General features: G+C 47.6%; 1 protein-coding gene across 1 annotated transcript; it reads right to left on the bottom strand.

Moving 5' to 3' along the window:
• Positions 1–2,061: 2,061 nt before the first annotated feature.
• On the bottom strand, positions 2,062–5,257 carry LOC137361399 (probable G-protein coupled receptor 139). Its single transcript, XM_068026267.1, has 2 exons — positions 5,200–5,257; positions 2,062–2,960 (listed from the first exon to the last, which is right to left on the bottom strand). The coding sequence occupies exons 1-2, from the start codon at positions 5,255–5,257 to the stop codon at positions 2,062–2,064; spliced, it is 957 nt and encodes a 318-aa protein (XP_067882368.1).
• Positions 5,258–21,891: the final 16,634 nt, after the last annotated feature.

The raw sequence follows: 21,891 nt of genomic DNA on the forward strand, positions 1-21,891 counted from the left end.
CCGCCTCTCCACTCACTCCAACCCTCACCACCGCACCTCTCCTCATTCAAACTCTCCAGATCACCTGTCCCCTCAATCCAACTCTCTCCAGCGCCCCTCCTCTCACTCCAACACTCCCCACTTCACCTCCCCTCATTCCAGCCCTCCCCATCGCACCTCCTCTCATTTCCACCCTCCCGACCAGCCTTCACCTTACTCCAATCCTTCCCACTGCCTCTTCCCTCACTGAACCCTCTCCACTGTTCCTCCCTTCACCCCAACCCTCCCCATTGCCCCACCTCTTACTCCAACCCTCCCCACTGTCACTCCCTTCAATCCAATCTTCCCCGCCATACCTCCACAGACTCAAACACTCCCCACAGCTCCGCCCCTCAATCTGAACCTCCCTACTGACCATCCCCTCACTCCAACACTCCCTATAGCCCATCCCAATACTCCAACCTGCCCCACCACCCCCTCACTCCAGCCCCTCCAATCCCCTCTCCTCACTCCAACATTCTCCATCGCCCCTCCCCTCACTCCCACCCTCCTTACCAAGCCTCCGCTCACCCCATCTCCCCCGACCACGCTTCCCCATAATTCAACCCTCGTAACAAGCGCTTCCCTGTCTCCAATCCACCCCACCGCCCCTCCCCTCACTCCACCCCTCCCCACTGCTCCTCCAAGCACTCCAACCCTCCCTATGAACACTCCCCTGTCAACAACTCTGGACACTACACCTCCTCACACTCCAACACCCCTCACAGTCCCACCTCACTACTGACCCTCCCCTCACTCCTTCCCTCCCTACAGCACCTCACCTCACACCAATCCGGCACATTACCCCTCCTTTAATGACAACCTTCCCTACAGACCCTCCCCTTACTTCAACCCTGCTCACTGCCCCTCCCCCCACTCCAACTCTACCCTCACTCCAAACAACCCACCACCGGTCCCGTCAATCCAACCCTCCCCAACGCCCCCAATCTCACTCCATCCCTCCTGACCATGACTCCACTCACCCCCACACTCCCAACAGCACCTCTCATCGCGCCAACACTCCTCACCACCAGTCAGGTCATTCATAATTCTCCACCACCGCACCGCTCACACCAACCCTCCCCACCGCCCTTCCTCTCAGTCCAACACTCCCCAATGCCCCTCCCATCATTTCAACCCCCCCTCCAACCCTCCACTCATTCGAATACTCCACAACGCCCCTATCCTGACTCCAAACCTTCCCACAGGCCATCCACTCAACACCACCCTCCGCACCGACCTCCCCTTATTGCAACTCTCCCTACCACCGCTCCCCTCATTCCATCCCATCCTAACCGTCCACCCTCACTCCAAACTTTGCCACTGACGGTACCCTCATTACAACCCTCCCATCCGCCCCTTTCCTCAATCCAAAAATTCCCACCGCTCCTGCCCTCACTCCAACTCTCCCTACCGCCCCTTCCCTCACACCAACCCTTCCGACCACCCCTCCCCTCACTCCAACCCTCCCCAGCGACACCCCCTGACTCCAAACCACCGCACCACCTCTCCCCTCAATCCAACTCATCTCACCATCCCCCTCACTCCAACTCTCCACACTGCCCCTACACTCCTGCCCACCCTCCCTACTGCCCCTCACTCCAACCCTCCCTGCCAGCCCTCCCATCATCCAGCGCTGGCTACCCCCCATTCCCCTCACTCCAACCCTCCCTCCGCCCCTCCCCTCACTCCAACCCTCCCAACCATCTGTCACCATGAGGAACAGTTCCGACCACCACTCCTCGTCACTATGGGAAGCAGGCCCCGCCCCCACATCCTGGAAACAGGTCCCTCCTCCACTCCCATCACCCTGGGAAACAGACCCCACCCCCACTCCCAATCACCATGCGAACAGGCCTGTGAACCAAAGGCCCATCACTATGGGTTCAGACACCACGCCGCTCTGTCACCATAGCGACAAACCCCGCCCCCGCTTTGTCTCCAAAGAAACAGGCCCCGGTCCGCCCTGTCTCCATAGTTACATGCCCCGCCCCCGCTCTGTCGCCATAGTGACTGCTGGAAATAGTGATTCAGTTTCTCTCATTATTGAATGAATTTAACAAATGTAGTGAAGGGAGATTTCAGCATATTCTTCAACTGCTCTCTGAACTGTGTCTGAGTCACGGCATAAATAGCAGTGTTTGTGCAGCAACTCAGGAGCTGCAGCATGAAGCCCAATTCCCGCAGAAACTCAGGTAGAAAAACAAACACAGAGCCCAAATACCTCATCCGCCACCATATCGAATACACCATAAACATTGCCCACAATAGAATGAAATTCCCCGATATAACTAACAGCAACATAATGGATTTCCTTCGACTCTTCATCTCTGTGTCTCTGCGACTCTCCCCACTGCTGTGATGTCTGAGTCTCCTGCGTCCTCTGCTGCTCACTATAATGTGTCTGATGGTGAGAGCGTTGAGCAGCAGAATCACCACAAATGGAACACATGGTGTTAGAATGTTATGGAGGAGCTCTATTGTTCCTGAGACATAAGCGACATAACCATCCATTGTTACATGACAAAACCACGGTACGTTCAGCAGCAAATACCGACCTGTGAATGTAAAATACCAGATGATGTTCTTCAAACAGCTCAGCACAGTCACTGTTCCCAGAACCACAGCCGACGTTCTCTCCCTGCAATATTTACTTTTCAGCTTCTGGCAACAAATGGCCACAAATCGATCAAAGGTGAAAGTGACGGTGAACCAGACAGAACAGTCTGTGGCTGCGTAAAGCAGGATAGCGTGGATATTACACACGGAGATGGATTGCAGGAACTGAAACTGTTCCCAATAAACAATAGGAATGTGCCTCAATATTAGGTCGAGGATAATGACCAGTAGATCCGCCGCTGCCATGGCCACCAGGTAGCGAGTGACACACTTGGAGAGACCACATTTCCCCCGAGACAGGATCCTAATCGTCAGTAAGTTAACTGTGAGGAAGGGAAATGAACAAAGACATTATACATCAGGCAGGAGCAAAGTTACCAGTTTGATGGAGGACTTACTGAGATTTACAAATGTGTTCCTCTGTCCATTGATTTCTTGAAATGAAATTGTCTGTGATGCGGTGGAAGGCAGGAGAGATTCAATGACAAAATAATTTTATTGAAATTGTAAAACTCAATGTTAATCACAACCCTCCCCTTCACTCCTTTTCCCATCTGCTTTAAAAACAGTTCCACCTCTGATCTCTCCCAGTTTTGATGAAGTCACGACCTGAAATATTGACTCTGTTTCAATCTCCACACATGCTGCCAGATCTGCTGAATATTTCCAGCATTTTCTGCTTTGATTTCAGATATGCAACATTTGCAGCACGTTGCACTTGCAGAGAAAGTTAAATGTTCGACTGACTGAGAGATTCTGTCTCAATGCTTGTGGTGTCGTGTGTGTGTGTGTGTGTGTGTGTGTGTTTACTGTGTGAGTGCGTGTGTGTGTATGAGTGAGAACATGTGCGTGTGTGTGTGCCGGGCTCAGTGCCTGGGCTATGATGTGTGTGAATGAGTGTGCATCTGTGTGCATGTGTGTGTCACGTGTGTGCGAATCTGGTTCAGTGCCTGGATTGTGGTGCGTGTGTGCATGTATGTGTGTATATGTGTGTCTGTCTTTGTGTGTGTGTCTCTATATCATGGATTGGCATGTGGTGTGTGTGTCTGTGTGAGTGTCTGTTTTTCCATGTGTTCATCCGTGTTTGCATGAGGGTGCGTATGCGTGTGCATGTGCGTTTCTGTGTGTCTGTGTGTGTTTTTGTCTCAGGGCCTGGGTTGGCTGAGTGTGGGTTAGTGTATGTGTGTCTTTCTATGTGCGTGTGTGTCTCAGGATCTGAGCTGTGGTGTGTCTGTGTGTATGTGTGTGCATGTGTGTGTGTGTGTGTGTTTGGCTCAGTGTCTGCGGTGCGATGTGTGAGTGTGTGCGTGTTTGAGTGTGTGTGTCTGTGTGTGTGTCGGGTTCAGTGACTGGGGTGTGACCTCTGTGTGTGTTTGTTTGTGTGTTTGTGTGTGCGAGCATGTCTGTCTGTATCTGTCTGTCTGTTTCAATAACTGTGGTGTGTTCTGAATGTATGTATGTGTGTGTGTTGGACTCAGCGCCTGTGGTGTGATGTGTGTGCGTGTGTGTTTATAACTCTGGCTCAGTACCTGAGGTGTGATCTGTGTGTATGTCTGAGTCAGTGTCGGGGTGTGATCTGTGTGTGTGTGCGCGTCTGTATGTGTATCTCTGGCTCAGTCCCTGGGTGTGATCTTTCTTTCTGTTTGTGTGTATGTCTCGCTCAGTGTCTGGGGTATGACCTGCGTTTGCCTATGGGTGTGTGTTTGTTTCTAACTTACTCAGTGCCTGGTGTGTAAAGAGTTTGTGTGTGTGTGTTTGTGCTGGTGTGTCTGTCTCAATGTCTGTGGTGTGACGTGTGTGTGTGTGTGTGTGTGTGCGTGTGTGTGTGTGTGTCTGTGTGCGTTTGCATGTATGTGTGTTTGTCTGTGTGTCTGGTTCGGTGCCTGGGGTGAGACATGTCTGTGTGTGGGTGAGTGTGTGGGTGAGTGTGTGGGTGAGTGTGTCTGCTTCCTCCATACCTGCTTTGTAATCTGTGTGTCTGGCTCAGTAAATGGGGTCTGAACTCTGTGTGTGTGGCTGTGCGTGTGTGTGTGTGTATCTGGCTCCGTGGTGTTGTTGAGTTGCCTTCTTGACCCGCTGCAGTCCATGTGTGGTAGGTGCACCCACAGAGTTGTAAGGAAGGAAGTTCCAGGATTTTGACCCAGCGACAGTGAAGGCGCAGCGATATCGTTCCAAGTCAGGATGGTGTGTGACTTGAAGCGGAGCTTGTTGGTGGTGATGTTACCATTCATTTGCTGCATTTGTCCTTCTAGTTGGTAGAGGTCGCGGGTTTGGAAGGTGCTGTCTATGGAGCTTTGGTGCGTTGTTGCAGTGCATCTTGTAGATGGTACACAGTGTTTCTACTGTGCGCCGGTGGTGGAGGGAGTGAATGTTTGTAGATGGGGTGCCAATCAAGTGGCTGCTTTTTCCTGGATGATGTCGAGTTTCTTGAGTTTTCGTGGAGCTGCACCCATCCAGGCAAGTGGAGAATATGCCATCACACTCCTGACTTATGCCTTGTAGATGATGGACAGGCTTTGGGGAGTCAGGAGGTAAGTTACTGCAGGATTCCTGGCCTCTGACCTGCTCTTGTAGCCATGCTATTTTTATGGCTACTCCAGTTCAGTTTCTCGTCATTCATAATCCCTAGGATGTAGATAGTGGAGGGTGGTGGGGGGTGGGGGTGGGGGCGGGGGGCTGGAAATCAGTGCATCAGTGATCGTAATGGCATTGAATGTCAAGGGGAGATGGTTAAATTCTCTCTTGGTGGAGATGATCATTGCTTGGCACTTCTGTGGCATGAATGCTACTTGCCACTTTTCATCCCAAGCCTGGATATTGTCCAGGTTTGCTGCATTTGGACACGGACTGCTTCAGTATCTGAGGAGTCGTGAATGGTTTTGAACATTGTGCAATCATCAGCGAACATCCCCACTTCTAACCTTATGATTGAAGGAAGGTCATTGATGAAGCAGCTGAAGATGGTTGGATCTCGGATACTACCGTGAGGAACTCCTGCAGTGATGTCTTGGAGATCAGATGACTGACCTCCAACAACCACAACCATCTTCCTTTGCGCTAGGTATAACTCCAACAAGCAGAGAGTTTTTCCCCTGATTCCCATTGACTTCAGTTTTGCTCGGACTCCTTGAAGCCATACTCGGTCAAATGCTGCCAAACTGTCAAGGGCAGTCGCTCTCACCTCACCTCTTGAGTTCAGCTCTTTTGTCCATGTTTGCACCAAGGCTGTATTGAGGTAAGGAGCTGAGTGGCCCTGGCAGAATCCAAACTGAGCGTCACTAAGAAGGTTATTGCGAAGCAAGTACTGCTTGATGGCACAGTCAATGACACCTCCCATCACTTCACTGATGATGAGAGTAGGCTGATGGGGTGGTAATTGGTGGGGTTGGACTTGCCCTGCTTTTTGTGTACAGAACATACCTGGGCAATTTTCCACATTGCTGGGTAGGTGTTAGTGTTGTAGCTGTACTGGAACAGCTTGGCTAGGCGTGCAGCAGTTCTGGAGAACAGGTCCTCAGTACTACTGCGAGAATATGGTCAGGGCCCATAACCTTTGCGGCATCCAGTGCCTTCGGTTGCTTCTTGATATCACGCAGAGTGAATCGAATTGGCTTGAGGTCTGGCACCTGCGATGCTGTGGACCTCAGGAGGAGGCCGAGATGGATCGTCAACTCGGCACTTCTGGCTGAAGATTGTTGCAAATGGTTCAGACTTATCATTAGCACTGATGTGCTGGGATCCCCCATCATTGAGAATGGGCATAATTGTGAAGCCACCTCCTCCGATTAGTTGCTGAATTGTCCACCACCATTCACGGCTCGATGTGGCAGGATGGCAGAGCTTAGATCTGATATGTTGGCTATGGAATCACTTAGCTCTATCTATCGCATGCTGCTTATGGAGTTTGGCATGCAAGTAGTCGTTTGTTGTAGCTTCAACAGGCTGACACCTCATTTTGAAGTATGCCTGGAGCTGCTCCTGGCATGCCCTCCTGCACTGTTCATTGAACCAGGGTTGGCCTCCTGTATTGGTGGTAATGGTAGAGTGGGGGATATGCCGGGCCATGAGGTTATAGATTGTGGTTGAGCACAGTTCTGCTCCTGCTGATTGGCCCACAGCGCCCAGTTTTGATTGCTAGATCTGTTCGAAATCTATCCCATTTATCACAGTGGTAGTGCCACCCCTAGTTTTTGCTCATGGGTGGCACAGTGGTGCAGTGGTTCGCACAGCAGCCTCACAGCTCCAGCGACCCTGGTTTAGTTCGAGGTACTGCCTGTGCAGTTTGCATGTTATCCATGTGACCGTGTGGGTTTCTGCCGGGTGCTCTGGTTTCATCCCACAGCCAAAGACTTGCAGGTTGATCGGTAAATTGGCCATTGTAAATTGCCCCCAGTGTAGGTAGATGGCAGGATAATGGTGGGGATGTGGTAGGGAATATGGGATTAATGTAGGATTAGTATAAATGGGTGGTTGTTGGTCTGCACAGGCTCGGTGGGCCGAAGGGCCTGTTTCAGTCCTGTAACTCTAAATAAATAAACAGGATGGAAGGTATCCTGAATGTGAAGGCGGGTCATCGTCTCCTCAAAGACTATGTGGTCACTCCTACAAATACAGTCTTGGGCAGGTGCATCTTCGGCTGGCAGATTGGTGCAGACGAGGTCAAGTATGTTTGTCTCTCTTGTTGTTTCCATCAGCACCTGCTGCAGACCGAGTCTCGCAGCTATTTCCTTTAGTGCCCGGCCAGCTCAGTCAGTAGTGGTGCTACCGAGCCACTCCTGATAATGGACACTGAAATCACCGCCGACAGTACATTCTGCGCCTTTGCCAAATTCAGTGCTTCCTCCAGGTGGTATTCAACATGGAGGAGTACTGACTCATCAGATGAGAGAGAGATGTCGGTGCTAATCAGCAGGAGGTTTCCTTGCCCGTGCTTGACCTGATGGCACGAGGCTTTTTGGTGTCTGGAGTTGAAGGGCAACTTCCTCCCGCCCAGAAACCACTGTGCCGCCGTCTCTTCTGGGTCTGTCCTGCCAGTGGGATAGGACATACCTGGGAATGTTGTTGGCAGTATCTGGGACATTGTAAGGTATGATTCCGTGAGTATGACTGTGTCAGGCTGTTTTTTGACTTGTCTGTGGGGCAGGTCTCCCAACGTTGGCTCAAGCCCCCAGATGTTCGGGAGGAGGATTTTACAGGGTAGATAGGACTGGGTTTGCCGTTGTCATTTCCAGTGCCTAGGTCGATGGCAGGTGATTCGTCCGGTTTCATGCTGGTTTATTGACTTTGTAGCGGTTAGATACAACTGACCGGCTTGCTTGGCCATTTCAGAGGGGATTTAAGGGTCAATCACATTGCTGTGGGTTTGGAGTCACATGTTGGTCAGAGCAGGTGAGGAGCGCAGAACTCCTTCCCAAATAGAATCAGTGAAGCAGAGGGGTTTAAGCAATAATCGACAGTGGTTTCATGGTCATCATTGGACTAGCTTTTAATTGAATGCAAGTTCCACCTTCTGCTGCAGTAGGATTCGAACCCATGTCCCCAAAACATTTCCCGAGGTTTTTAGTCCGGGACAGTACCACTACACCATTGGCTGCTTGTAAATGTGGGTGTGTTGTGTGGGTGCCTCAGTGCTTGTGTTGTTGTGTGTTTACGTGTGCTTGTGTGTATGTGTGTGTCAAGGTCTGTATTGTGATTTGTGTCTTCGAGTGTGTCTGTGAGTTTGTGTGTGTCTGTGTGTGTATTTGTCTCAGGGTCTGTGCTGTGCTCTATGTGTGTATGTATCACTTTGGGTGTGCTTGTGTGTGTTTGCATCTGTATTTGTTTTTGGGTCGTGTGTGTGTGTGTGTGTGTGTGTGTGTGTGTGTGTGTGTGTGTGTGTGTGTGTGTGTGTGTGTGTGTGTGTGTGTGTGTGTGTGTGTGTGTGTGTGTGTGTGTGTGTGTGTGTGCTCTTAATACTTTAGAAAGCCTAGAAAGTGCAAGGGTGTCGGGAAAAAATAAATTAGAAAATAAAGAGATGACATGAAAAATTATTGGCAGATAAAATCAAGCTAACCCAAATATTAGTACATTAAGATGAGGATAAATAAGGAAAGGTTAGGGCCTATCAGAGATGTGCAAGGGAACCTATGTCTCTGTTTTTGCAAACGTGAAGGTTAATGCAGACATTGGAATTACTGAGTAGAAATGTGAAATATTAGATATGATGAACATAATGAGAGTGGATGTACTAGAGGGTCTGATATCCTTGAAAGTGGATGGCTTGTATCCCAGGATGTTAAGGAAGCCTGGGATGAAATAACGGATGCGTTGCAAACATCTTCAAATCCTCACTGGATACGGGTAAAGTGCCAGAGTATTGGAGGTCTGTGAACGTTATGCCATTCTTTAAAAAGGGTGCAAAAGAGAGGCCAAATAATTATAGGCCCGTCTGTGTGTTTGTGTGTTACTGTTGGGGGGAGATAGATTCTCAAGGAATGCAGCAATCACCAAGTCTGTGGCACTACGGGTGGCTCAGCTTCACAGGAGGGGATGAAAATGAGTGGAAGAGCTTGATAGGGAATTCAGTTGTAAAGGAAACAGAGAGGCGTTTCTGCAGCCGCAAATGAGTCTCCTGGATGGTGTGTTCCCGCCCTGGTGATAGAGTCAAGGATGTAACAGAGCGCCTACAGGACATTCTGAAGGGGCATGGTGAACAGTCAGAGGTCGTGCTACACACTGGTACCAACGACATAGGTAGAAAGAGAGATGAGGTCCTGCAACAGGAATTTAGGGAACTAAGTAGCAGATTAAAAAACAGGACCTCAAAGGTTGTAATCTCTACATTACTCCCAGTGCCACGTTCTAGTGATTATAGGAATAGGAGGATAGAGCAGATGACTGCGGGTTGAAGAGATGGTGCAGGCGGGAAGGTTTTTGTTTCTGGGATCACCGGGTCTGCTGCTGGCAAAAGTGGGACCTGTACAAGTTGGACGGGTTGCACCTGAACTGGAATGGCACCAACATCCTTTCTGGGAGGTTTGCTAGTGCAATTGGCGGGGGGTGGGGGGGAGGGGTGGTTAAATTAATTTGGCAGTAGGATGGGATACAGAGTGGAGGTGCAGTAGGGCATAATGCACAGTCAAATATAGAAGCGAAACTGACTCAGTCTGGAAGGCAGAGCAAACATAAACCAGTTCAGGCACAAGTGAAAAATCCAAGGCTTGATTGCAATTATTTCAATGCAAGTCGTCTTACTTATAAGGCACCTGAACTGAGGGCATTGATTATCACATGGGATTATGATATCATTACTATCATAGAGACATGGTTGAGGGAGGGACAGGACTGGCAGCTCAATATTTCGGGATATAAAATCTTCAAGCGTGACAGGGGAGGGGACAAATGATGAGGTGGCATTGCACTGTTGATCAACGATTCAATTACTGCAGTAAGGAGGGATGATATCTTAGAAGGTTCCTGAAATGAAGCCATATTTGCAGAACTCCAAAACCAAAAGGGGGCAATCACTTGGCTTGGAGTGTACTTCCGGCCTCTACACAGTCAGGACGAGATAGAACAGTAGATATGTAGGCAAATATCAGGCAGGTTTAAAAATAACAGGGTAATAATAGTAGGGGATTCCAGCTTCCCCAATATCATAGAAACATAGAAATTAGGAGAGGAGTAGGCCATTCTGCCCTGCTCCGCCATTGATTATGATCATAGCTGATCATCCAACTCAGTAACCTGTTCCTGCTTTCGCCCTATACCCTTTGACCCCTTTAGACCTAAGAGCTATATCTAATTCCTTCTTGAAAACATTTAATGTTTTGGCCTCAACTGCTTTCTGTGGCAGCAAATTCTACAGGCTCAGGTCTCTCTAGAAGAAGAAAATCCTCCTCATCTCAGTCCTGAAAGGTTTACCCCTTGTCACTGGACTATGACCCATGCTTCTGGACTCTCCCACCATCAGTACCTTGCCGAGATAAATGAATAAATAGGAATGCATGGATGGAAAGGTCATACAAGAGGGAGGGCTTTACATTTCTGGAACATTGGGACCAGTTCTGGAGAATCTGGCATCTGTACTGATCGGACAGTTGCACCTAAATAGAGTTGAGTCAAATTTTCTTGCGGGTGATTAACTAATGCTATTGGGGAGGGTTTAAACTAACTTGGTACGGGTGAAGGAACTAGGAGGAAATATCAGAGAGGAATACCAAGATGCACAGAATACTGGGGGAGATAGATAGCACTAGAGTAGAGAATAATAAGTTATTGGGTGAGGTCAGAGTAATGGAGAAAATAAGTTCTAAATTAGGGTTACCGAGCATATATGAGAATGCATGGAGTGTGCTTAATAAGACTGGTGAGTTAGAGTTGCAGACTGGCATCTGGAAATATGATGCTGTGACCTGGCTCAAAGAAGGGCAGAACTGGGTGTTAAATATTCCAGGATAAAAGGTGCTCAGGAAAGATAGGAAATGGAAAAGTAGGGGAGGGGTGGTGATATTGATTAAGGACAGCATTGCAGTGCTGGAGAGAATGGATGTCCCAGAGGACAGAATCAATTTCACTCGATCTAAGGAGCAAAGCGAAATACAGTTACATTGCTCGGTGTTATTTCTAGGTCAGCAGCTTATCAGAAGGACATGGGGCAAAAAACTTGGGAGGAAATTACAGAAACATTCAAGAATTATATTGCAGTTATAATGGCGGAAATTCGTTATCCAAATATGTACTTGGATATGAGGAGTGTCCTAAAGTGTGTTCAGGAAAATTTTAAATCGCAATATGTTTCCAGGCCAATGAGAAAGGAGACACTGCTGGACCTGGTTCTCGCGAATGAGGTGGGCCAAGTGAATCAAGTGTCAGGAGGGGAACATTTATGCGACAGTGATCATTGTATCATAAGGTTTAGGTTGGCTATGGCAGAGGACAAAGAACAAGCGAGAGTAAGAATAATTAACTGGGGGAAGGCCACATTCAATGGAGTTAGAATCTTAAATACTCTCCGAAATAGCCTAGGGAGCCATTCAGTTCAAGGGCATTTAGGGATGGGCAATAAATGCTGGCATAGTCAGTGACGCCCATATCCCACCAAAATGATTTAAAAAAAAAGATTGGATCTGGCCCGAATAACATGGAACAAAGGTTAACAAGAAAAATAGTAGCTGGACAATGGGCTGCTACAAAGGGCAGATTTTTTCAGGCACAGTAAAGGTATGTTCCCTGGAAGGGGAAGGGGAGGGCAAACAAATCCAGAGCTCCCTGGATGACACAAGGGAGAGAGATGATGATGAAGAAGAAAAAGTGTTGTTATGACAGATGTTAGGTGGATAACACAATGGAGAACCAGGCTGAATATAAAAAGTTCAGAGGGGAAGTGAAAAGCAAATAAGAGAAGCAAAGAAAGAGCATGAAAAGAGACTGGCAGCTGGCATAAAAGGGAATCCTAAAATCATATATTGGCATAGAAGTAGTAAGAGGGTGCTATAAGTTTGAAAAGGGCCAATGAGGATGAAAAGTGAGATTTAGTACTGGTGGCAGGAGGTAAAGCTGAGGTATTAAATTAGTTAAGACAATATTCTACAGATGCTGGAAATCTGAAATAAAAACAAGAAATGCTGGGAATACTCAGCAGGTCTGGCAGCATCTGTGGAGACAGAAACTGAGTTAATGTTTCAGGTCAGTGACCCCCCATCAGAAATGCAGTTCCGATGAAGGGTCACTGATCTGAAACGTTAACTCTGTTTTTCTCTCCACAGATGCTGCCAGACGATAAGAATTCATTTAAGACCTCGCTCATTTCCCGTGGCTCCACACACAGATTACCACAATGATCCTTAAGGGGACCTACTCTCTCCCGAGCTACCCTTTTTACTATTTACATACAGAGAGTCTTTTAGGATTCTCCTTTATCTTATACGCCAGGGAAATCTCATGGCCCCTTTCCACCCTCCTAACCTGAAACATGCCTCCTCCTTTGTCCTGAGGAGACCTCAATATCCCTCGTGAACCAAGGTTCCCTAAACTTGCCAGCCTTGCTCTTCAATCTAACAGGAACATGCCGGCAATGGACACTTCCAATCTCACTTTTAAAAGCCTCCCACTTGCCAGACGTCCCTTTACCTGTAAACAGCCTCTCCTATTGAACTTTTGAGAGTTCCTGTCTGATGCCATCGAAATTAGCCTTCTCCCAATTAAGGACTTCAACTTGAGGAGCAGTCCTATACTTTTCCATACCTATCTTGAAGCTATTAGGGTTATGGTCACTGGTCCCAAAGTGCTCCCGCACTGACACATCAACCACGTGCCTAGCCTCATTTCCTAAGAGGAGGTCGAGCGCAGCACCTTCGCTAATAGGGACATCTACATACTGCTTCAGAAAACTATCCTGGACATATAACAAATTCTTCCCCATCTGATCGCTTAGCACTAAGGCAGTTCCAGTCAATATTAGGGAAGAATACATCACCTACTATTACAACCTTATAATTCCTCCACCTATCTGTGATTTACCAAAATATATGTTCCTCCAATTACCTCTGACTATTGGGGGGCCTATAGTATAATCCCATCAAAGTGATCACCCCTTTCTTATTTCTAAGTTCTACCCATATGACCTCACTGGAATTTCCCCCAGGATATCCTCCCTAAGGACTGCCGTGTTGTCCTCCCTAATCCTCTCTTACCTTCACCTCTGTCACGCTGGAAGCATCGGTAACCTGAACATTGAGCTGCCGGTCCAGCCCATCCCTCAACCACGTTTCCGTAATAGCTATAATATCACAATCCCATGAACCAATCCATGCTCTGAGTTTATCTGCCTTACCTGTAAGGCTTCCTGCATTAAAGTTAATGCGGTTTAGCCTACCAGACCTTATACGCTCCCTGTCCTGCCCTTGCCCGGCCTGCCTACTGGACTTGCTTGCTTTAACCTCTACATTTGCCTCAACTATCTCATCGGGGAGACTGCTACTTTGGGTCCTGCAAGACTAGTTTAACCCCTCCCGAGTAGTATTAGCAAACCTCCACGCAAGGATATTGGTCCCCTTCCAGTTTAGATGCAACCCGTCCTTCTTGTGCAGGTTACCTCTGCGCCAGAAGAGATCCCAATGATCTAAGCAGCTGAAGCCCGCCCGCCTGCACCAGCTCTTCTGCCACTCATTTATTTGCCGTTTCCTCCTATTTCTACCTTCAATATCATGTGACACAGGGAGTAATCCTGAGATTACAACCCTGGAGGTCCTTTTTTTAACCTTCTGCATAACTCCCTATATTCACTTTGCAGGACCACCTCTCTCTTCCTACTTATGTCGGTCGTACCAATATGAACCACGACCTCTGGCTGCTCACCCTGCCCTTTCAGAATATCCACACTCAGTGTGACATTCTTGACCCTAGCACTAGAGAGGCAACATACCATCCTGAAGCCTCGTTTGCGGCCACAGAAACGCCTATCTGCACCCGTTACGATAGAAACCCCCATCACTATAGCTCTTTCACCCGATTACTGCCCTGCTGTGCAGCAGACCCATTTTTGTTGGCGCAAACCTGGCTGTTGCTGCCGTCCCCTAGGAGGTCAACTCCCCCAGCAGTATCCAAAGCCGTATATCTGTTTGCGAGGAGGATGACCACAGGGGACTCCTGCACTACCTGCCTGCGCCTAATACTCTGTCTGGTGGTCACCCTTTCCTTTTCTGCCTGTGCAGCCATGACCTGCAGTGTGACCGCCTCATAAAAGGGCTATCTCTGACGTCCTCAGAATCGCGCATGTTCTGCAGTGATCCCACCCGTAGCTCCAGCTCGGTAATGCGGGTAGTCAGTAGCTGCAGATGGATGCATTTCCTGCACATATGGTCGTCAGGGAGACTGGAAGCGTCCCTGATTTCCCACATAGCACAAGAGGAGCAGATCACGGGGCTGAGCTCTCCTGCCATGGCTTACCCTCAGATTAATTAGTTGCTCCCTTAAATTAAAAAAAAATATTAATTACACTTTGGGCCTTTTTCTACCCATTCCAATCTGAAGTCCTTAATAAGCTAGACTGAATTAAAATAATACACTTTAGTAGCACTCACCTTATCACCAGAGGCTTTCTTTCAAAAAAAATGCTTTCCCCTTTTTTAAAAGATATTTAAATATACTTACAGCAGTGACTCCACCCAACCGATTACCTCTCAGCTTTCCTATGACGTCAGTGTTTATTTTCTTCTTGTTTTTTCCAAAACTCCTGCACGCTCGGTTCCCTGTCAGATAGCCAATAAGTGGACCCTCATCCCTCGATTTGCAGTGACTGTTGCTCCTCTTTATGAACTACCTAATGGTGATGCTGACCAGTTTTAACCTGGTTGGACTGAAGATAGCACAGAAGCAGTAATACAATTGAAGAAAGCTGTCACCCAGGCCACGTGCATTATCCCAACTAACCCTGAAAAGACGTTCTACATGGAGGTGGGGACACAGAGAAAAGCCTGGATGCTGGCTTATGTCGAGAAAACCAGGAGAAACTACCTGCAGACAGGATCGGAGGCTGGCGGACCTTGATGGAAGCTAATCCAGAGTGGGACTGTAAAAAGAGAGGCGGGACTTAAGGCCCTCAAATACCTGCAGACAGGAGCAGCAGCTTGCTGACCTAGGTGGTAGATGATCCGGAGAACGACCTGAATAAGTGAGCATGGGGCTCAAGACCCTCAGTTACCTGGAGACAGGAGTGGCAGCAAGGGGACCTGGATGGAAGCTGATCCAGAGCGGGCCCTGAAATAGAGAGCGCGGTGCTCAAAGCCCTCAAATACCTGAAGACAGGGCCGGCGGCTGTTCGGCTCTCTCCAGCTCTCTCTGTGCTGGCATGCGTTGAAACTCGAAAGGCTAAAACAATACTTAAAGTGACACCAAGGGGAATCTGCAAGGTGATTGGTTGGGTAAGAAACTGCTGCTAGTGTATTGAAATAGCTGAAACAAGTGGAAAGTGATAAGGTGAGTCCTATTGAAGTGTTGCTTTATATTTAGTGTAATTTCTGAAAGACTGAGATTGCAGTAGTTAGTGTTTGGAGTAGAAGCAGGCCCCCAGTGTAATTAGTATTTTTTAATGAAGGGAGTAACTAAGTAATCTAAGGGTAAGTCATGGCAGGGGAGCTGGCACCGGAGATATGCTCCTCAGGTGCTCTGAGGGAAATTAGGGACGCTTCCAGTGTCCCTGCCGACCAAGTGTACAGGACGTGTATCCATCTGCAGCTGCAGGCTACTCGTATTACGGAAATGGAGCTGCGGGTGGATTTACTGTGGAGGATCCGTGATGCTGCAGACGTCATGGATTGCACGATTAAAGAGGTGGTCACACCACATGTAATGGCTGCACAGGCAGAAAAGAGATGGGTGACCACCAGTCGGAGTAGTCGGCGCAAATCAGGTAATGCAGGAGTCCCTTGTGGCCATCCCCCTCTCAAACAGGTATACCACTTTGGATACTGTTGCGGGGAATGGCCTCCAAGGGGAAATCAGCAACAGCCAGGTTTGTGGCACCCACAGATGGCTCTGCTGCACAGCAGGGCAGTAAAAGAAGTGGAAGAGCTATAGTGAAACGGGATTCTATCTTAAGGGGTACAGATCAGCGCTACTGTGGCCGTAAAAGTGACTTCAGGATGGTACATTGCCTCCCTGGTTTTAGAGCCAAGGATGTCTCGCAGCGGCTGCAGGAAATTCCCGTTAAGGTGAAGGGTAGGCACAACAAGTCCAGATAAGCCTGGATGTCACGGGATATCGTGTATTGTATCAGGGAAAAGGCGGCTTATGGCAGTTTCCGAGTGCTTAAAAGAGCAGAGGCACGAGAGGAGTATTGAAAGTGTAGGGGGGTACTTAAAAAAGTAATTTGGAGAGCGAAGAGGGGACATGAAAAGGCATTGGCGTGCACTATTTATTTATATTTTATATTTATAGATACAGCACTGAAACAGGCCCTTCGGCCCAACACGTCTGTGCCAACCATTAACCACCCATTTCTACTAATCCTACACTAATCCCATATTCCTGCCACATCCCCACCTGTCCCTATATTCCACGACCAACTACCTATACGAGGGGCAATTTATAATGGCCAAATTACCTATCAACCTGCACGTCTTTGGCTGTGGGAGGAAACCAGAGCACACGGCGAAAACCCACGCAGACACAGGGAGAACTTGCAAACTCCGCACAGGCAGTACCCAGAATTGAACCTGGAGCTGTGAGGCTGTGGTGCTAACCACTGCACCACTGTGCCGCCCACAAGGTAAAGGAAAATCCTAAGGCGTTTGAAAGTATATTAAGGGCAACCGGATAACCAGGGGCAGAATAAGGCCCATTATGGACCAAAGTGACAATCTGTGTGTGGAGCCGGAGGACAAAAGTGAGGTTTTAAATGATTGATTTCCAACTGTGTTAACTATGGAGATGGCCGATGCACGTGTTGAGATCAGGGAGGGGGATTGCAATATACCTGAACATATTTGCATTAAAAGGGAGGAGGTATTAGCTGTTTTAGCGGGATAAAAGTGGATACATCCCCAGACCCAGATGATATGTATCCCAGGCTGTTATGTCAGGCAGGAGAGGAGATAGCAGGGGCTCTGACACAAATTTCCATATCTTCTCTGGCCACGGGAGAGGTGCCGGAGGACTGGAGGAGAGCGGATGTGGGACCATTGTTCAAGAAGGACAGGCTAGACTAGGTAATTACAGGCCTGTGAGTCTACTATCAGTGCTTGGGAAACTATCAGCAAAAACATCTGAGCGACAGGATTAATCTCCACTTGGAGAGAACAAAGAACTAAGAACAGCAAAGCACAGGAACAAGCCATTCGGCCCTCCAAGCCTGCGCCGTTCTTGATGATTGCTTAAACTAACACCTTCTGCATTTCCGGGGCCCATATCCCTCTATTCCCATCCTATTCATATATTTCTCAAGATGTCTCTTAAACGTCGCTATCGTATCGGCTTCCACCACCTCCCCTGGCAGCAAGATCCAGGCACTCACCACCCTCTGTGTAAAAAACCTGCCTCGCACATCCCCTCTAAACTTTGCCCCTCGCACCTTAAACCTATGTCCCCTAGTAACTGACTCTTACACCCTGGGAAAAAGCTTCTGAATATCCACTCCGTCCATGCCGCTCATAACTTTGCAAACCTCTATCATGTCGCCCCTCCTCCTCCGTCGTTCCAGTGAAAACAATACGAGTTTATCCAACCTCTGCTCATAGCTAATGCCCTCCAGACCAGGCAACACCTTGGTAAACCTCCTCTGTGCCCTCTCCAAAGCCTCCACGTTCTTCTGGTAGTGTGGCGACCAGAACTGCACGCAATATTCTAACTGTGGCCGAACTAAGGTTCTGTACAGCTGAAACTTGCCATTTTTTATTCTCTATGCTCCAACCGATGAAGGCAAGCATGCCGTATGCCTTCTTGACTACCTTATCCAGCTGCGTTGCCAGTTTCAGTGACCTGTGGACTAGTACGCCCAGATCTCTCTGCCTGTCAATACTCCTGAGGGTTCTGCCATTTACTGTATACCTCCCACCTGCATCAGACCTCCCAAAATCATTACCTCACATTTGTCCAGATTAAACTCCATCTGCCATTTCTCCACCCAAGTCTCCAACCGATCTATATCCTGTTGTATCCTCTGACAATCCTCATCATTATCCGCAACTCCACCAACCTTTGTGTCGTCCGCAAACTTACTAATCAGACCGGCTGCATTTTCCTCCAAATCATTTATATATACTGTAAACAGCAAAGGCCCCAGCACTGATCCCTGTGGAACACCACTAGTCACATCCCTCCATTCAGAACAACACCCATCCACTGATACCCTCTGTCTTCTATGACCCAGCCAGTTCTGTATCCCTCTTGCCAGCTCACCTCTGATCCCGTGTGACTTCACCTTTTGTACCAGTCTGCCATGCAGGACCTTGTCAAATGCTTTACTAAAGTCCATATAGATAACATCCACTGCCCTTCCTTCATCAATCATCTTCGTCACTTCCTCAAAAAACTCAATCAAGTTAGTAAGACACGACCTCCCCTTCACAAAACCATGCTGCCTCTCGCTAAGAACTTCGTTTGTTACCAAATGGGAGTAAATCCGGTCCCGAAGAATCCTCTCTAATAGTTTCCCTACCACTGACGTAAGGCTCACCGGCCTATATTTTCCTTTATTATCCTTACCAACCTTTTTAAACAAAGGCACAGCATTGGCTATTCTCCAGTCCTCTGGGACCTCACCTGTAGCCAATGAGGAAGCAAAGATTTCTTTCAAGGCCCCAGCAATTTCTTCCCCTGCCTCCCTCAGTATTCTGGGATATATTTCATCAGGCCGTGAGGACGTATCTACCTTAATGCTTTGCAAGACACCCAACATCTCCTCCTTTTTGATAATGGAATGCCTGAGACTATCTGCACTCCCTTCCCGAGGCTCATCATCCACCAAATCCTTCTCTTTGGTGAATACTGATGCAAAGTACACATTTTGCAGCTCGCCCATTTCCTCTGGCTCCACAAATAGATTCTCATCTCTGTCATTGAGTGGGCCAACCCTTTCCCTGGTTACCCTCTTGCTCTTTATATGTGTATTAAAAGCCTTGGGATTTTCCTTAATCCTGTTTGCCAATGACTTTTCATGACCCCTTTTAGCCCTCCTAACTCCTTGCTAAAGTTCCTACCTACTGTCTTTATATTCCTCAAGTGCTTCATCTGTTCCCAGCCTTCCAGCCCTTACAAATGCAGGGATTAATCAGGGATAGTCATCACTGCTTTGCCAGGGGGAGATCATGTTTAACTAACTTGATTGATTTTTGGAGGCAGTGATTAGATGTGTAGATGAGGGTAAAGCAGTTTGTGTGGTATTAATGGACTTCAGTAAGGTTTTTGATAAGGTCCCGCATGGGGCCTCCTAAGAATGTAAGAGCCCATGGGATCCAGGGCAATTTGGCAAATTGGATTCAAAATTAGCTTAGTGGCAGGAGATAGAGGTTAATGGTCGAGGGTTGTTTTTGCGAGTGGAAGCCTGTAACCAATGATGTACCACAGGCATCAGTACTGGGACACTTGCTGTTTGTAGTGTGCATTAATAATTTCGATGTGAAGATAGGAGGTATGTTAAGTAAGCATGCGGATGACATGAAAATTGATGGTGGTGTAAATGCTGAAGAGGAACGCCTTAGATTATAGGACGATATAGATGGGCTGTTAAGATGGGCAGAGCAGTGTCAAATAAAATTTAATCCTGTCAAATGTGAGGTGGTGCATTCTACGAGAAAGGACAAGGCATAGAAATATACCATAGGTGGTAGGACCATAGGAAATACAGAAGGTCAGAGCAACTTTGGTGTACTTGTCCATAAATCACTGAAGGCAGCACAGGTAGATCAGGTGCTTCAGAAGGCATGTGGGATACTTGCCTTTATTAGCCGAGGCATAGAATATAACAGCAGGGAGGTTATGATGGAGCTGTATAAAACGCTAGTTAGGCCAAAACTGGAGTACTGTGTTCAGTTCTGGGTACCACACTATTGGAAGGAAATGATTGCACTGGAGAGGGTGCAGAGGAGATTCACCAGAATGTTGTCAGGGCTGGAGCATTCAGCTATGAAGAGAGACTGAAAAGGCAAGGGTTGTTTTGCTTCGAGCAGAGAAGGCTGAGGTGGAACACGATTGAGGTATACAAAATTATGAGGGGCATTGATAGGTTTGATGGGAAGATCCTTTTTTCCCTTATTGGAGGGATCAGTAACCAGGAGACATTGATTTTAGGTAAGGGGCAGGAGGTTTAGAGGGGATTTGATGAAAAACTCTTCACCCAGTGGGTTATTGGAATCTGGAACGCACTGCCTTAAGAGGTGGTAGAGGCAGGAATCTTCACATCATTTAAGAGGTATTTGGATGAGCACTTGAAACGTCATAGCATATAAGGCTACGGGCCATGTGCTGGAAAATGGGATTAGAATAGTTAGGTGCTTGATGGCCGGCACAGGCACGAGGGGCCGAAGGGTCTGTTTCTGTGCTGTATAACTCTATGACTCTGTGACTCTATGACCTTATCAAATGCATGCTGGAACTCTAAGTACAGTATCTCCACCGATTCCCCTCTATCCACAACACATGTTACTTCTTGAGAGGCCTCCAATAAATTGTTAAGCATTATTTACCTTTCATACAACCATGTTGACTCTGCCTGATTATCTTGAATTTTTCTAAGTGCTTGCTATAACGTCTTTAATAATACTTCTGACATTTTCCTCAAGACAAATATGAAGTTAACTGGCCTGTAGTTTCCTGCTTTCTGTCCCTCTCCCTTTTTGAGTAAATGAATTGCATCGGCAATAAAGGAGTTACCTATCGAGTGATGTCACTTCTGACTGGTTAAAAGCCCGATCTGTTGAAAAGTTGTGTAATGTAGCTGGACAGTTAGGGATTACTCTCCATGTAAACACTAGGAAACTCGAAATCTTATGACTTGCGGCCAGCCATTTTTCACTTGAAGCTGAAGACCCAAACAGGGTAACAGATAGAGTAATGTTAGATAAGGTAAACTAGAACAGAAGAGAGCAGAATTAGAATTCCAGAGGGAGCGAGAAAGGGCAGAGTGAGTGTCAAGAAAGGGAAAAAGAAAGGGTGTTCCGGAAGGAGAAGCAGGAAAGGGAGTTAAGGTAGCTCAAACAACTAGAGGAAAACCCAATACATCCAGTAAAGGCGCAGCTAGTGAGTCAGTTACCCCTAGCTCAAGATCGTGTGCTGAGATGTTAAAGTTCTCCCAGTTCATTCCAAAGCTCAATGAGGAGGATGTGGCAGAATTTTATGTCACTTTTGAAAAGCTTGCAATGTAGCTGAAATAGCTGGCAGAGAGCTGGATTCTGTTTTGGCAAAGCAAAGTAACAGGGAAAGCCCATGAGATTTATTCACTGTTTCCAAATGAAAGTTCATCAGATTATGAGTTGACTTAAAATTCTATTCTGGGCCCATATGAGATCGTACTGGAGGCATATTGCCAAAATTTCCGAACCCTCCGAAAGCGGCCTGGCCAAACTTACCTTGAATTTGAAAGAGTTAAGCAGGTTAGGAACATCAGAGGAGGATCAGGCCATTCAGCCCATCGAACCTGCTCCACCATTCAATATTATCATGGCTGATCATCCAATTCAATACTTTTTTTGCCCACATTCTCCCCATCTCCCTTTATGTCACTGGTATTTAGAAATATGGCAACCAATGCGACAAACATTCTCAATGGCCGAGCTTCCA

This window comes from Heterodontus francisci, unplaced genomic scaffold (assembly GCF_036365525.1).
Source record: "Heterodontus francisci isolate sHetFra1 unplaced genomic scaffold, sHetFra1.hap1 HAP1_SCAFFOLD_49_2, whole genome shotgun sequence".
Lineage (NCBI taxonomy): Eukaryota > Metazoa > Chordata > Chondrichthyes > Heterodontiformes > Heterodontidae > Heterodontus > Heterodontus francisci.